General features: G+C 28.6%; 1 protein-coding gene across 1 annotated transcript in view; it reads left to right on the forward strand.

Moving 5' to 3' along the window:
- Positions 1-493: 493 nt before the first annotated feature.
- The window catches only part of LOC123291844 (protein kinase C-binding protein NELL1-like), a 142,866-nt gene continuing 125,534 nt past the window's right edge, over positions 494-17,825 (forward strand). The window contains exon 1 of the mRNA XM_044872273.1: positions 494-718. Within this exon, the coding sequence (XP_044728208.1) occupies positions 580-718 (139 nt within the window). The 5' untranslated portion in view covers positions 494-579. The remainder of the gene's footprint in view (positions 719-17,825) is intronic.

Raw genomic sequence — 17,825 nt, forward strand, 5'->3', positions numbered from 1 at the left:
TACAGTATACATACTAACTCACTCATCAACTGGACTGATTATTATTATTCTATTTTTTATTTTATTCTTATAATTTTGACGGCACTAAAAAAAAAAACTTAATAAAATAAATTAGCAAAAGTGTTTTTTAATTCAGAAAGAAATTTGGTGTTAATTTTATTTTTTTCGATTTTATATTATTTAAAAAGTTGAACGTGTTTGAAAAAAAAAGTGAATAAATATGACAATTTTAACAATTTAGTGAATTATTTATTATTTTTTTTATACGATTTTTGTGTTTGTTGGGGGGTCTAATTTTTTCTATGATTTTGATTGGCGTGATTTAACTAATTTAAAAAAAAAAAAGAAACCATGCGACTAATTAATCAAAATGTTTCTATTAAGTTTGATAAAAATTTATACTTTCAAATAGCAGTGACAACAATTATAGTGTTATCATCCGGCTGATTTCGTTTTTTTTTAAAATCATTTTTCTTGATTTTAAATTATTTTTGATTTTTATTTCGGTTTTTGCGGCATTGAGGTGGTGGTACGGCGCTGTTGAGTTGCCTGTGGCAAGTGGGGGCCACCACTCATATTATGATTTTGATGGTAACAATGCCCCCACATAATAGGCCGGCCACAACATCGGTTACCACAACGACAGGCCATCATCATTCAAATTGTGCCAATATTATGCTGCTGTTTATTATTTTATTCATTATATGGCCAATTTCAGGTAATTGAAAATTTTTTAATATTTTTTTAGAGGTTAGTTTTGTGTAGTACATGCTTCTTTTTTTTTAATGATTTATTTCGCCTGTTTCCCATTTTATCACCCCTTAACTGTACATAAAAATGTAATTATCGAATTATTATTTCTAGTTGTAACCAGTTAAAGTTCTTTTTTTTTTAATCTAAACAATTACTCGGAAGTATTGATTAAACAAACGGTGTGCTTAATAATATTTGGGAGAAGTTGGTATTATTTAATAATTCAAATTGATTTTTGATTTTAGAAAACTATTTCAAATGTTTTTTTACCGGAAAACATGATTTTTTTATTTTAATATTAATAAAATGTTTCATTTTGAAATTTGATTATTTTTTGCGATTTTATTATAAATACAAAATTTAGGAATATGTATTTTTTTTTAAAATTCTTCCAGGTTCAAATATTTTTATGTATTTTTGTAGAATATACACAATTAAAAATTTTTTTTCGAAGCATTCAATAGTTTTGAAGATGCTTACAATAGTAGATTTGAAAATTTTTAAAAGAAACTTGATTATTCAAAAATATTATGCAAGCACTAAGGTTACGGATAGCTATGTAAAATCAGGCCAAACATCGAGTATGGTTTGCAATTAGTATGTCAATGATTGATTCAAATTTTTACGAATGCTTTATAGTTCTGTAAATAATTTATATTGCTAAGAAATCACTCTTTTATTAAATGCGTGAGATGCTCAACAACCGATATGAGACTTCTTTGATATGAGAGTCCATGCAGCACCTCATAATAAATGTGTTCAATATATTTTCTTTTCATTTTCTAAATTTGGACTCGTATTCTATTATAACAGGTATCAATAAGGTATTGTCTTCGAAATTGCACAATTTTTTACAATTTAACCGTCAAAATTAGAAATTTCTGAGATTTGAGTTACAACTGAAGCTATATTGTATGAGAAAAAAAATTGAGTCGGTCGAATCTGGTAAATATTCATAATCAATAGTTGGCTTATTTGTAATAAATTTGAAAAACATATTTAAAATAAATAAATATATATTTAAAGTTCTATATAATCTCTCATATTCCAATAAAACTGATGAATCGCGAAATGTATATTCTCTGATTTATTATTTTTGTCTTTCTGATAGGAACTTAAGTATTTCACCCTGAAAACGATATCTAAAATTTTATAACATAAAATGTTTTGAGGTTACTAGAATTCAAAAAGAGAGTGTGAGTGCGACCTTTAGACTCCACAAATTCAACTTCCTAGATGATTAAAATACGTTTCTATTGCTGCCTAACCCTTCACTATTAATTACTGTATCATAGGAGAGTTTTGTGGCTTAGAGATATTATACTTGTTATTTATACGCATATCCTTTTCTCGTAATGATTTTTGACAACCGAAAAGTTGATCAGCTATGCCAACCATTTCTTAGATTTGAGAGCCGACTGCTGGTGCTTTAAAATTCGTTCTTCAGATTTTATCCCCCCCCCCCCACACTTCAATTCCCACGCGTCTTCAGCAATCTTTTCAACACATGTTGGTGTTTCTACGCAACGATTGGCGTAAATCGGAGGTTGTTATTACCTTTCATCCAAGAGAGATCGTGAACGAAAAAATGTTCCCCAACAAGTGTGCACACACACAGGCGACTTCCATCTAAAAGTGGAATACATTGTCCTGACTGTGAAACGTGAAATTATGTTAAAAATTTCGTTTTTTGGATCGATTACAAGAAGTTCGCTCCGTGTATGAGTTTTATTTCAGACACACTACTTTATTAGTAAAATTGTATGGATGGACATATAAATCTATGGCTTGTGTATTTGTTTACATTGAAAATTTAATACTATTTTGTTACTCGCTGCGCTCGCAAGGAGGTTGCTCCTTGACCTCCAGGGCGGACTTCGTCCTTGGCTCCACAGAAAAAAACATTACAAGAAAAAAACAAAAAAAATGCATCTTTCTAGCTTAAAAAGAAGAAAAAAAGTAATTTTAGGAGGATTTTTCTCAATTTCGAAGGGTTTTGATGTAGGGAATGAAGTATTCTGTTAATGTGACTATATTTCCAGTCGATTGGTGAAAATCCCATTCTTCTAGCATGTATAGAACAGAAAAACGTATATAAAAAAGTTTTTCCTATTTTCCGGGGGATTGTAATTTTTTCGATTCACGTTTTTCGATTTATCTCATAGGTTTCAAGCAATTCCGCATAGAAAGCTAAAAAGCGCATCTTTCTAGCATGTTTAGAATTTGTTTACTTTAATCAGTCAGTCAGTCAGCTTCACTTTTGGCTATATAGTATTATAGATTAATTTAAATTAATAATTATGTTATTTTCACAATTTCTAATGGAACAAGTTTAATTAGTTGTTATTTTAATTTGGAATACCTGAGTTAATAAAAACGAAATAGAAATATTTTTTATAAGAGATTATAAATTTTACTTTAACTGATGATGGTACAATAATTTGCTGAATCAGTAAAATATGGTTTGACTTTCAAAGACCATATCCAACACGGCACAATGTTTAGTATTCTTTATAATTCTTTGAAGTTTGTTTTTGGTAAAATTTCTCATATAAATTTATTCGAAAAGATAGGAAACATTCTTTTCATATGACTACATAAATCAGAAAAAAAATCATTAGTTTATATTAACTTTGACCTTCGTTAATACATTACGATCAGAGAATTTCAATATTGTTATTTGTTTATGCTATACATGCTTTTAAATTTCGTAATTATTTCAAAAATAATATTAAAGTTCTATATTCTCGTATTTATATAAACCACATACTTGTAGGTATGTATTGGAGATGAAAGCCCGAATTTGCCTTAAATTGTAGTCCGGTAGACATTTTCCGAAATATAATATATTATGGTCGTTTTCCATATTTGCATTTTTGATTTCTTTCAAACACTTGCAAGCTACTACAAGTATATTGTGAGCAAACTGTACAGATAGATGTAGCTAAAATATGTTTGTCAAAATTAGCTATTTAATAGTTTTTAATTTTATAGTCTCGATAATATTGTATTTGATGTGTATTTGTTATTTGTCTAAAATCGGACTTTGGGTATTACACAAACAATGATTTGATTTAATAAAGGAGATAAGCAAGAAAAAAATTGTAAATCAATAATATGCATAAAAAATTGATGCTCTTAGGTATTTTTCTTTATCAGCAAAAAAATGTCATATAAAATTTCATTCAGTCGCTGCAAAATTTGTTAATTTATAATTCTATCACTATACACTATTAAACACACACTGTGATGTATATGATTATGAAGAATCAGATCAGTAATTTTCTGATAACGTAAATTATTGTACTCATTTATATATAATACAATTTATGTTCAACATGAGGCAAGCCTTTACTATTGAGCGGTTGCAATCCTATTTCCTATTTGAATAAAATTTGATATCAAGAAGGGTTTTGGTATTTTAAAGGTCATGCTCGTTAATGAAAAAAATCGACAGATAACCAAGAGAGTTTCCAAAAAAAAAAAGAATTTTGTATTTATTGATCAGTTTTAAGCAAAAAAGTGATATTGTGATATTTTCTCTAGGCGCTTAGATTTCGAAATAAAAATGCAATACCTTTTCAATTTTAAGAAAAAATTATTTTTTCAATTTCTGAGGAAATAATTCACCCATGCTAACGTAGCTCCTGCGGCACGATTTTTTTAAAACTTGATTATGCACCAAAGAAAAACATTGTAAGTATTGAATACTGATCTAAAATTGTTTGCTAAGATTCATCATTATTCAAGCAATATAAAAAAGGGACGCAGCGAATTATCCGAACACTAATCCTACTAGAAAATTACTAATAATTGAATTATTAATTGCCTGTTAGCCCCTTGTTTATTGCCTGAATAACGTGTAACCATCTTTGTAAATAAATCAATTTTAATATTTACAATTTATGAAACTGCATATTTGAGTATTTCAGACATGCATGAACAAATAGCTTATATGCAAGCAGTTTTCGGAATTAAATATACTTTCCTGATTTTTGCGATGGAATGTGAACCACAGGAGACTTTAAAAAGATAGCTCCAGCTGAACACTTAGAGGTTAATATTGCAACAAAAATTATTATAATCGTTCTCTCTACTACAAAATACAAGTGTTGTTTCACTCAAAATGAATCACACTGTATATAACATTAACATTGAATCTATACTATGAAATACAATAAACTCGCTTGTTAACAATTAAATATACAGTGGTCAAAAATCTATAGTATTCATCTTTATAATGACCTGATTCTATAGCGAAAAAATTTACCCTTCGCATATATTAAAAAGAAAAAAAAATCTTATAGTTAATGATCAAAGAAACTTGTCTTTAGAAAAAAAAAAACAAGTTTAATTCTTAGAGATTCAAAATTTATGCACGCGGTGTGTGTCTTTTGTAAATATATTGTCCTGTGAATTATGTTATTATTGAATATACATGATGCTTTTTGAATGTTTAATTTTTTTTTTTAGAACATGATTTATCTAGTTATTCCTCTAAATTAATGTTATTCCACGAATATTATTACGCAGAAATTCTTTATTTCTAAGATTTCGCCATTTGAAGTTTCGTCATCAACTGTTCGGTAATATTTAGCCCCGTGATGAAAGATTTGCTCACGCGTTCTGCACTTGCGTTAAATATTTTGCGCGTTAAATATTATTTAATTTTCTAAATATTAATTTGTATAAGTGAATTATTTTAGAACAAAACTCAAAATAATCATATTATTAATTATGTTGTAATTATTTATTGAATTAATTCTTTACATATAAATATAATAAAGGAATATACAAAGTGGGGCCTTCCGCGGATATAAACTATCTGCATTTTTCGACAAGAATTTCCATGATGATCAGCCTCATATGATCTGCCTTGTGCGGTTTTATAATTTGACACATTGTAAATTTGGTAGGTACGTACTATTTTGGCCGTAAATTACCGCGAGAGTTAGACGATAAGGTCGTTAAACTTGCCATGAACTACTTTAGGGCGGTGTTTTTATTTCATCGAAAATATTAAGAATATGACGGTGACCCATTTTTATGCTTCCACAATTAAGTTTTTTATTTCATTTTATTCATTTTCTACACCATTTTTAATCATTTCAGTATACAGGGTGCCTTTTTTAATTTGATATATTCGTGAAATTCGAAAAATAAGTTTAATCGAAGAAAGTGCTTCAAACGAAAAATGTTGATTTCAAATGCACACACCGTATACGGGTATTGAATTTAATCTAAGTTTTCCGGTTCAATTAAAACCTCAATTTAATTTATAGTTGGCAAACATTTGACGAACACTATAAATTAGAAAGTTTTTCTTTGTAAAAATGCAAACATTTTTTGCTTGAAACTAATGTTACCTTTTTAATCGATAACAACTTTCTAATATAAAGTGTTTATCTATCTATAACAAGATATGAATAGAGTTAAACGCCCATAGACTCAACATTTCTTACTTGAAACATTTTTATCGATAAATGTTATTTTGCTAATTCCAAGCATATTTCAACTTAAAAAAGACACTGTATTGTTCGTAGGTTTGCAAGGATGGGTCAACCTAGGCGGTAAAGGCCAATTTGACTAAATTGCTAAATGTCTATTTCTTTAAAAATAATCTTTTTTCCCCGGACGTTTTCAGCTATGTGCTTGGATTTTTAAAACAAACGATAGTTATTCCTATAAGTGAAAAGTATTGCAAAGCTTGTCAGCATTCCCATATTTAACGTTTATCACCTAAGTTCCAAATTACAAAAAATACCATGTATAAAATATTTGTTGTAAAAATTACACACATACTTTTCTGATTACATCACAATTATTAACTTATACACATACAGCATCATTAAAACAATATTGCAGTTGATATGAATATCAATTAGTACAATAATTATTTTACATTTGACAAACATATTAATAGCTAATATATTACAAATCGAGCGAAAATTTTACGCTCGATATCTTAGGGACTGTATTATTTTGTCTGAAACATTTTATTTTACTTTTTTACAAATATAAAACAATTTTTGAAGATTCTTTACAATGTTATATTAAAAAAAATGTAAGAAAAAGCCATTTTGGTCATTTTGACGTGCCGCAGATTCACAAACTCGTCTATAGGCAAAGTTTGCGAAAACAGTCGATTCTTATCATGAATAATCGATTCATGTAAAATCGAGACAAAAAAGAATCAATAAAAGAAGACAAAAAAGGTCGATTTTTGGCAGAATTGAATCGAGATAATTCCCACCGCCAATTTCTGCCATTGATATAGGCATTTGCTTATTGTAAAAGACGAAGAGTGGCATTAATTTCCAATTCTTATACAAATTATAAAAGGACAATATAAAAAGTAAAGAGAGCATTATAAGTAAAGAGAGCAGTACCTATCTATCTAAGCTGCAATAGCTTCAGACAACATTAAATTAAGTATTGACCTAGCTATAATAATTTAATTAATTTTGGTTGAGACTCATAAAAATGTGTAATAAAAATAAAAAATCCATCTTAATCTAGTAAAAAGCAAACACAAAATATAGTCATTTTTATTTTATTTGGTGGTTTTCACGTCATAAATTTTATTTAATGTACATACTCGTCAAGAAGATGATGGAAACATGCTTCAGTGTTCTGTTTCAGCTATTATTAAGCATTAATGTAAAATGCATGGGAAGAATGGGGTACAGTGACTCGAGAAAATTTAAAAAAGCTTTTGGAAATAAAATATTTATATATTTCATTTTAAAAACTTATGATATTAATAATTTTAATAACCTAACTCCTTATTCTTTAAGGATGTACGAGTACCAAGACAATTTTAAAGAAAAAGCTTAAGTAGAAATAAGTCTAAATCAATTCTGAAAATTTTAGGGGTGCGAAGTTTAGTTATTAAGCTTTCAATATTTCTAAAAACCAAAGCAGTTATCGAAACATTTTATTCTTATTTTTCGTCTACATTCATGAAATTACAACAAAATTAATCATCAAAGTTCATATCAAAATAAGGTTCAAATAATTTCAACTCGTAAATCTAAAATAATTCATAAAAAGTGGAAATATATATCGGAATTGGGATATTTTAACATAAAACTAAGAATGAAGTTGGAAAATTATTTAAGAGTAAAATAAAGTGTGAAATTTTTTATTCTTAATTTCTTATTCTTAAAGTTTTTCTTATTTCCACTTAACTGTTTGGACAAATATAGACAGATTAATTAATGAAAAAATACAAAAATTTACCGCTGAAACGAGTTTAAATAAAGAGAAAAAATTTATTTAAATAGGACATGTACCGAAACGATGGGCCTGGTAAGTCAAGGCCCATAATTTGAAAAAGACAGCTCTCTCAATATCACTCTTGCTCGGTATTCTTGGACTACTTAAGGACGACGCTCACATTAATTTTTGACTTGTTGTAAATAAGACCAAAGATTGTGTGGTAGATTTACGCCTATATAAAGACGATAAAAATAGAAACTATTTGGGACATTTTCGACTGATTAATTTGAAAATAATCTCGATTTTTGGCTGGACTGTGTTATTTTTACCTTATGCGTGAAATTTGAATGGTTTATTGGACTTTTGTTTTGCCCCCTAATCAGCAATCATTTGTTTGGGAATATACAACTTTTTCAGATATATAGAAAACCCAGATTATGAATCTAAGAAGCGAAATTTACAAAATTTAAAAAACCCCGACAAATGCGATTTATTTTTTGTAAACCTATTTTTGGAAACATAACTATAAAATGTTCTCAATCAAGTCGGTTCGACCGTTTAATGGCTACGATTTCGCTGAGAAACACACGGACGCTCAAATAAACACTTAAAAATTATAACACTCCTTTAATCAATATCAAATATCAATTTTTGGGAATATTTTAATTGAAATTGAAATATGTGAGTTGATTTTGTTCTTTTGAATTATTGTTTTGAACTACCTAATTATTTTACCATTTCACTTTTCGAAATGAATTGTGCCAGCTATTATGGTTTATTTGACCATTCATTTCCATAGTAATTATGTTAAAATTATATGCCATGCCTTTTCCAAACTGAATCGATTTTGAAGATCATCGCAAATTTATTTGTTTTTTTCGGGTACAAAACTCTAAGCTCGCACATGAAAGCTATGAACACTCTTCGTTAAATGACCTTTCAGATGAAATCTAAAAAATTAAAATCGGTTCATCCGTTTAGGCGCTACGATACCACAGACACACACACATATAGCGGCCAAACTTATAACACACCTTTTTTTAGTTCGGGGGCTAAAAACCAGGAAACCTGACTAATTGTCAATAGTTAGCGGTCTCTTCAACAAATCAATATATCTTTATGAAAGTTTGTAGATATTGCGATTGTGAACATAATTAACTTTTTGTGTACAGACTTATAAAAATCATATAAAAACGTGTGAAATATAAACAAATAAAAAAAAGTAAAGAGATTTGGTTGGTATGTGTTAGAATTAAATATTTATGTTTGAGGAAACATTAGAAAAGAGAATATACCTACACTGATAAAGAAATATCATAGATAATTATAAAAATCTTAAGTAGACGTTATTAATATCAGAGATTCTTTATATGTTGTGTTTAGTTGCAATGTTTCTTATTCCTGTTTCATTTCTGTGTATAAAGCATGATTAAAAATACTTATTATACCATGTATATATGTAATATGTATCAAGGTATACTAAGTTTAGTCCCAAGTGTGTAATGTTTAAAAATATTGATGCTACGCACAAAATTTTGGTATATAGGTGTTCATAGAATCTTCTAATTAGTCCATTTTGGGTTGTCCGTCCGTCCGTCCGTCCGCCCGTCCGTCCGCCTGTCAACTCGATTACTCAAAAACGAAAAAAGATATCAAGCTGAAATTTTTATAGCGTACTCAGGGCATAAAAGGTCGAGTTCGTAAATGGACAACATAAGTCAAATGGGTCTTGGGTCCGTAGGATCCATCTTGGAACCATTAGATTTCCTTATAAAAAAATAAACAACTTTCGCTGGAAACATTTTTCGTAAACATCACTGTTAACCCGTGAGAGCGCAAATTAGGCGCAATTTATATAATTTGTATTATATGGGAAAATGACTTATGTATGTGTGACATGTATGTATATGTAATGTGACAGAGTAATCAACACTGTCTATACATGGTATTTCAACAGAAAACTTAGTCAATTGTTTGTTTTCACTTGTTCAGACTAATTTCAAAAATTCGGTCCTTGCATCAAAACAATCAAAGAAATTCATAGAATATCTCAAATTTTACATTATACAGGGTGATAAAGTAAAAATCGTTATGTATAGGTTAAGGCGTAGTACCTAGAGTTCGATGTATCTTGAATCATCCTTAATTTCTAGGCAGATATTGATATATATATATATCAATGTGGATATGTTTTCGAATAAACAAATCTAAAATTATTTACGAGAAAAGGTAAAACATTTGTATTCTTCTGATTGTCTATTTAGAAGCCGCCATTGCATATTGTTTTATAAATCATATTTAAAGTACTAGTTATTGTAGAGTAAGTTTCTATACTATTTTCCATTTTAAGCATACGTTCAATTTTAAAGTTGGTAGGGTTTTCAAATATACATATATTCTGATGCTGTTCCTGAGAGTGGATGGTAGCCATTACATGTTGAAAAAAGTGCCTACGGGATCAATTGGTGGGGGTGTTTCTAGGTACTTTGGAATGCGAGTCATGGTACATTATGATGTTGTTCCATGGTTCACACAAACTGTACCGTGGTTACACGTTTAATAGACATTTTATATATTTTAATATTTAAATTCTCCAAATAAATACATAGTATTGAGGTATAACAATGCTTTAATCAGAGAAAATTTCCATTGTGAGATATACGATAATACTCATTTTTGAGATATACTATAATTAAGTTTTCGAATTTTTGCTAACGAAATTACATTGTCATAATAAATATAAACTTTATGTTTCTATAGATGCAAGGAACTGATGTCTGAAGTTTGTCAAAGTTTTTTGAATCACTCTGTATGTACATATTTTTATTGTAATGATAATGTGTGGTCTCTTAACTTCACCGGTAAATAAATCTATTTAAACGTGTGTTGTTGTCATTTTAAATATATTATAAAAACTATAAAGACACAAAACACACACACACACACACACACACACACACCCACTATGTAACTAGTAGCTACAGAATGTTCTCATTTATAAATGTGTTACATTTATGAACTCAATTTTACATTTTCTGATTATGTCAATTATTGCGTTTATTGATAAATTACAGTAAAATTAACTTATAATTTATTATAATTTTGCTGCTTATATTTAGGATAAAAAACTATATGTATTTGTATTTAAAAAACGTAAAAATTTATACAATTTATTTGTTTACGTTAGTTTGTACAAAATTAGTTATGAATGTACCTTATGAGCAATCCTGTATTTAGTTTAATCATTATCGTAAGACATGCAGTGTCGTATTTATGACGATAATTCTTAGCCATTTCATAAACGGTGTAGCGTGCTCACAAAATAAATGCAATACGTATAGATAACATGAAAAATGACCAAAAACTGAATCCAAAAGACTTTAAAACATGATACTTTTTCGTAAACTATAAATGTGTAAAATTTTCCAAGAGCAATTATATCTTATCTCTAAAACAGAAGAATCTGGTCGATGATCTTTAAAACATGAAATGTAGAGAAAATTCAAAATTTTTTTTCACGATTACTAACCCTATTTTACCTATAAACTTTATATACAGGATGTCCCAAAAGTATGGAAACCACCAGTTAATTTGGCCATTATATCTACTTGGCTTTATTGGCCAGAGTTGTCCTTTTTTAGAGTTTCCAAAGAAATAAGATCTTTGACCATGGAATGACCTTGAAGGTCATGGTCTCTTTCCCAATCCACAATAAAAAATAGAGGTTGCCCTTTGAAAAATCGATTTTTGATTCGCTGTAGCTTTAGGGTTGTGTTCTAACTCAAATCCAAGGTCACCACTGGATTTCCCGTCGAAAAGTATGCCGGATATGGTATTTTTTATTTTTTGAAACTATATAAAGCGGTAAGGTAAATTAGTAACAAAATATCAGCCTAACGCTAAAATGAAGATCTGGAAACGAAAACTGCACCTTTAAAAATGAAGTTAAAGTATGTTGCGAACTTTTCTCGCGCCATCTGTGTGTGAATAGTGGTATCTATCCGTGCCTGTTACTAAGTATTTATGAATGTAATAGAATATGAAAATTTTAATGGTATAGGTGCGAAGAAATCATAAAATTGGTTATCGTTTTCGGTGGATGAAAATATAAAAAGCAGAGGGTACTCGCTTTAAAATTTCACCTAATAATATTCTACAAGGTGTTTTTATGTTCGTATTGGAATTTTGGAAGGCTTTAGGTATACTCAATCTGATACAGCAGAAATAATTAATTTTATCGACTTGATTACTTACATATGATTATCTGTATATTAACACACGGTATTATTTTACAATTAAAAATCATAATAGAATAATTTTTATTATTCAAAGCCAGACACAACGTGACACAGTGAGTTAGTTGTGAGGTAAATTTGCGATAAAATTAAACAAATAAATTATACGTTATTACACTTAAAACATATGTTTACGTATGTCGTATATGTTTTTTTTTTTTCAATGTGAATCTTTGATGTTACAATATATTTTTTTAATTGACATTTTTATTTTTTCTTAAATGAATTTAGTTAGTTGTTGATATACAACTAACAAAATACATAATTTTTTTTATTTAAACATTTTTAAGTTATATGTTTGTGCCGAATATCTCTACCTATTTTCTTTTGAGAGAGATTTGTTTTTAAAATTAATCTATTAATTAATATTATTTCGCGGTCTTTTTTTAAATTTTATAACAAGAGAGTTCATCGCACTGATATAAGTTTTTAATTTTGGTTTTTATATAAGATATTGCATATACAAGCTGTATAACAGTGTTGCCAGAAAGTTATAGTTCTTACATTTAATATAACTTTTCACCTACTTATATAACTTGTGTGTAAAAACAAGTAAAACAAACAATTGACTGAGTTAATTGTTCAATTGTATTGATTACACTGGCACATTACGCATTCATACATGTCACACATTCATAACTGATATTTCCATATAATACATACTCCCATATAATACACATATTGCGCCTAATTTCCGCCCAAGGCGGGTAAACAGTGATGTTTACGAAAAAATTTTTCAAACAAAAGTTGTTTAGTTTTTTATAAGGAACATTTTTTACACTTAAACTTTTGTTCTATCTCTTACGGTTTACAAGATGAGTCCTACGGACCTAAGACACAATTGACCTGTTGCTCATTTACGAACTCGGCCTCACTTTTTACGCACTTAGCACGCTATAAACATTTCAGCTTGGTAGCTCTTTTCGTTTTTGAGTTATTGTGATAACAGGCGGACAGACGACAGACAGACAACCGGATATGGACTAATGTGATTTTATGAACACCTATAGCAATTGTTTTTATTCAATAAAGGCTAATTTTGAAAAATCATAAAATAACATAATAATATACAAATATAAGAATTTATACTATAGTTCAGACAACACTTCGTGACCTTGAGATATAGGTTCTTAATGTTATCAAAAACAAAAATTCTAAATAGTTGCACAAAAATTTGCGCCATAACGATCTTTTTTGGCGTTTTTTTTTTTGAAAAATTTTGAAAAAAAAGCGGTTTTATTAATATCAGAGAATATTATACAGTCTAAAGAGCTGTAGGAGATTCTAGTTTCGGTCACAGGGAAATTGATGAAAATTCCATAATTTGTGGGAAGGTCCATTTCTACAGGGAAAGTACTCACATTGTATTTTGATTTTTTCATGAAACCAATAAAATTGTAGATTATTGCATAAATTTTGATAAAATATCCAGCTGGTTAATTATGTTCATACAAATTTTTAATCAGAATATGAAATCAAAAATTAAAATATTCTGTTAGATATTTTTAGCAAATGTAAAAATAATTATTTTATAAGTAGATGTCTGGATTCGTTTTTACTTTGATCGCGCAATAACGATGTCTCGCACTACATTATTATTGTTTACAAGTATGTTTTACCTTTATAAGAAGTTAATTATCTTAAATTAGATAATCAGACGAATATTTTACTGATGTTCAATGCTGTCTATACAGGGTATTTCAACAATTAAGTCAGCTAATTGTTAATTTTTACTGACTTTTATATTGTACCAGAGTGATATTCACCCGCTTCGCTAGGTTTAAAAGTAAGGACTGATAATGATTGCTCCCGCTTATCCCCTTTCTATAACACTTGAAATAATGGTAAGGATTGTTTTACACAGGTAAAATATATGTATGGTTTTCTATTTTTTAAAATGTAAGATGGTAATTATTCATTGAGTATATCAGAGAAGATGGCCGTGAAATATTTTAAATTGACTATTTTTACAGAAATCTGTAATTTATGGTAATGTCAAATGACTACTTTTATAGAAATCTGTAATTTATGGTAATGTCAAATTAAATAAATTTTTTAATTTTTTTAATATTTTTTATTAATATATCTTTATAAATTATATCTCATGTGTTATTCTGAAGTATGAGCTATATTGCTGTACAGTTTCACTTTATAACCATTCGCTAGTTTTAGCGTGAAAGCGTAACAAACAAACAAACAAACAAACAAACAAACATGCTTACTTTCGCATTTATAATATATAGAGATAGAGATTTTAAATGACATTTATAATATAATACGTCAGACAAAAGAAATTGATGTTCAATACAAAACCTCGACCACGCTGAAAACCTTAATTCTCAACTATAGAGCTTACCATATCACTTCATTATAAACCCAAGGTTTAAAAGCACAGCCTATATTATGTTAAATGAACTCATTTGACTTTTCGTAATGAACTTAAATCAAGTTATTAAAAATGAAAAGTATATCGGATTTGAATGAGACTATGTTCATATACTATTTATAATATAAACCACTTTTCTTCTATAACCTACTCAAGCCGCAGTCTGCGGTCAGCATTAAAATAATAATTACTTTTCAAAATTCTGCATCTGTTGTTGAATTATAAATCCTTAAATATTTGTTCTTATACCTGTGGGATTTTATTATTAGATATACTTTTTAGGTAAAATAACCACATAATACAATTTAAAATAGAATATAATTCTGATATTGATTAACTTGTTGGTAAGAGATTATATTTTAAATATTCATACCAGGGAGAGATCCAGCCCTCAAGAAAGGTGATGGACACGGTACAGACACCCCAAAATCGGTCAAATGCGAGTCGGAGTTCACTTTTGATCGATATAGTGCATTCCTACAAAGGAAATGTTTACAAAACCCCTATATAACGCCCTGACCAAGATTTTGTACAGTGTATTTGCCCACGTGGGCAAAGTCGTGGGGGCGAACACTAGTAAATTAATAAACGTGTAAGATAGCAGTTTGTTCGCTCACAAAAATTAAGTAAATGTGTGTTTGTTTGCCCATCACAGTGTCGTCATATTTAGACTCTAAACTACTGATCAAGTTTTGATGAAATTTTTACTTAAAATTAAATTAAATGCTAATATACATTTTACATTAAGTAATTTTATTTAGATTCTTACTTAAATAACAAATTCAAGGTTCTTTTTTTCGCGAAAGCGTTAATAATGTCATCGATATCCAGATGTTTAGAAGAGCGAGCCCGAATAATCTTTAATGTCCCATTGAGGCACGCAACCAAAATTTTGTTCCGCCAAGTCGAAATATAAAAACCGATCTCTTTGCAGTAGTTACGCTCTTCGGAAGAGTACACATCTTGTTCTTTATATAATCTTGCTTAAATGAGATGTGATACCGACTCTGGTATAGCGGAATTGGTTTCACATTCTGTTTGGCTATCCTAAGGCGGTATTCATTTATAATCGTTGATTCACTATCATTAATGAATCTCCGGTACATCTGAACAACTTTTTTCACAGCCTGGATATCGATATTCAAGTCCTTGACACCAAGATTTGTTTCAAGTAGTAACACTCCCAACTGAAATTAGTCCAGTATCTCCGTAGAAAATCTTTGCTCCAAATCATTGACAACGGAATCTAATAGGATATGTAAATTCATTTACATACTATCCTTGCAATACCGCGTACGGAATTGGTTACGCTTTAACCAACTGAGCTACTTGGGTTGACTTATGGTATGACAATTTATATTTCGTTTCGAAAGTACATTCATATTAAGAAAAACTATTCGTTAGTATCAATTCATTAAAATTAGTAAAATGCCATTAAAGAACTATTTTACTCAATTTAAAAAATTGAAAGGTGTTAAGCTCACCGCTCTCTTGCATAGCCCATACCAATCATTTATTCTTTAAAATGACTAATATTAAAATTCTTGCATATTTTCAAATGTATAATAAATAAAAGTTTAAAGTAAATTTAGAGGTGAAAACAGACCTATTAATTTGAGAGAACATACAGTTTTAAAAAGTTAATTTTCTGCTTGTGTTTTGATGTTAAAGTGAAAAGATATATTTATTTATTATATCTTGTGATTTTGCCAAAATTTACACTAGGTACTAACTAGTCGTGAACGATATATGACTATAATTACATGCGTCGATTAAATTTTAAATTATAACTTATAAATTTACTTCAATTAACTTAAATACTTGACTAGTTATACTTTTTTTTCTATTATGTTTTAACTACACTTGGCGTCAAAACAAAACTTTTGACAAAAATTATCAAAAACTTCCAAAATATGTCGTTTTTTGAGATTCCTCCATAAGAGCCAATGTATTTTATATCGATTTTTAATGACTTTTTTCTTAAAAATTTGCACGGTTACCTAAGCTGAAATTTTAACCACATATTCTTTGAGTAAAAGACTACCTACAAACAAATTTTGAGCCTTTAAATCAAACATTGTTGTCATGCTCATACATCCTTAACATTTGTTTTTATGCTTAAACGGTAGATGGATGATATGTTAAAAAAAAAACACCCTTTTTAAAACAATTCAATTATTTGCAAATTTTCAACATCCTTATCTCCAAAAAATCTAATATGGATAATCTAAAACTCATTCACATGCTTGTTTGCTCTGTTTTTATGACACGGAGTGTACATTGTAGTTTTTGAATATGACAGTAATGCATATTTTTCAACTAAAAACAAATTCTTAATTATGTAAGCTGTGGGCAATTTAGAGAAAATAATAAGATTTTATTAAAATGTCTAAATAAAGGATAAATTCGGCAGTGTTCAAATTGTCTTTCAGAGCGTATTTTGGTCAAAACAGCTTGTACATTGAATTTTGACAACTGCCAAATCATTGAATTTCTTGTAAAATATTTTTTGTGTCCTAATGCTTCAAAGTTATCAGAAAATTCTAAAATAATTTTTCTTATATTTTAAACAACCCTTGAAACAAAGCGATGAAAGATTGAACAAATTTTCTCTGGACAAAATTTTCGTATTAAAAAACTACAAATTACAAACATTCGAATGCGTTTTTGATTATTCCGAAAAACCATTTTTTTCGGTAATACGGATTTTTAGAATTTCATAAATATTTAAATTTTTTTAAAGGTTGTATTTTTTTTTTGCTGAGGAGTGTATTTAAATAAAAATTAAATTATGTTTGAAAAATTTTAACTATGATAAGTTAATGCTTAGCTTGAATGGTGTATTTAGGAAGCTTCAAAAGTTGCGTGAGACATTTAATCATACGATGCTTATTATTACCGCATTTATAAAATTATTATAATTTTATCATTAAAACTAAAAAAAAGAGTATACAACTAAAAATAACTTTTGTAGAAAAATCATTAATTTAACAAACTTTAAATAAACGCTAATAATGCTTTATTCATTTAAAATCAACTGTGGTAGAATGATGATGCATTTAACTTACTGGTGAAAATTAAACTTATACTGTATAGTGGACAATGGATGTATAGTTTTCATTTAATCGCTATCAAAAGTGAACGGTTTCTTTAAAATAATTGGTGTATTA

Source organism: Chrysoperla carnea, chromosome 2, assembly GCF_905475395.1.
Source record: "Chrysoperla carnea chromosome 2, inChrCarn1.1, whole genome shotgun sequence".
Lineage (NCBI taxonomy): Eukaryota > Metazoa > Arthropoda > Insecta > Neuroptera > Chrysopidae > Chrysoperla > Chrysoperla carnea.